The sequence below is a fragment of the Fulmarus glacialis genome, unplaced genomic scaffold (genome assembly GCF_000690835.1).
Source record: "Fulmarus glacialis isolate BGI_N327 unplaced genomic scaffold, ASM69083v1 scaffold26600, whole genome shotgun sequence".
NCBI classification, from domain to species: Eukaryota; Metazoa; Chordata; class Aves; order Procellariiformes; family Procellariidae; genus Fulmarus; species Fulmarus glacialis.
In genome coordinates, this window is record NW_009187518.1 from 1 (window position 1) to 497 (window position 497).

At 61.8% G+C, this 497-nt stretch overlaps 1 protein-coding gene across 1 annotated transcript in view; it reads right to left on the reverse strand.

Moving 5' to 3' along the window:
* Window positions 1–51: 51 nt before the first annotated feature.
* Window positions 52–497, reverse strand: part of DNTTIP1 (deoxynucleotidyltransferase, terminal, interacting protein 1) — a gene marked incomplete at both ends in the record, with an annotated part of 3,468 nt that continues 3,022 nt past the window's right edge. Inside the window, one exon of the mRNA XM_009575432.1 lies at window positions 52–123. Within this exon, the coding sequence (XP_009573727.1) occupies window positions 52–123 (72 nt within the window). The remainder of the gene's footprint in view (window positions 124–497) is intronic.

Sequence of the window (497 nt, forward strand, 5' to 3'; positions counted from 1 at the left end):
CTCTGTGCGGTTCCTGCCGGCTGCAGGAGCCGCGAGCCCGGGCGTACTCACCATCTTGCCCCCAGTGGCCCTCATGTGCTGCTGCTCTGCCAGCCAGTGCTTATCTTGCGGGTCAGCTGCGTACTGCAATAAAGCAGCAAGGACCTAGCTGAACACAGGCAACAGACCTTCCACTCTGACCGCCCTCCTGCTGGGACGCTGCGCCCGCTCCAGCGCTCCCTCAAGCACGTTGCCCCCCGCGGTGCTGCCCGGCAGGGGCTGCCGGGGGAGGGCTCTGCTCTGCCTGCTGTTTCTCCGACCTCAAGCCCTGGCTCCAGGCAAACCCACCGCCGCCTCGAAGGCTGTGCTAAGCCGTTAACTTATGTTCCAGTGTGCTAGCCAGACTGTGCGTGTAGTGCTCCAAGATAATAAAGAAGGGCGTGGGGGAGGAAGAAAACAAGCGAGCCGAAGCACACGCTCCCGATTCCCATCAGAAACTGTTTCTGAGCAAACCCCAA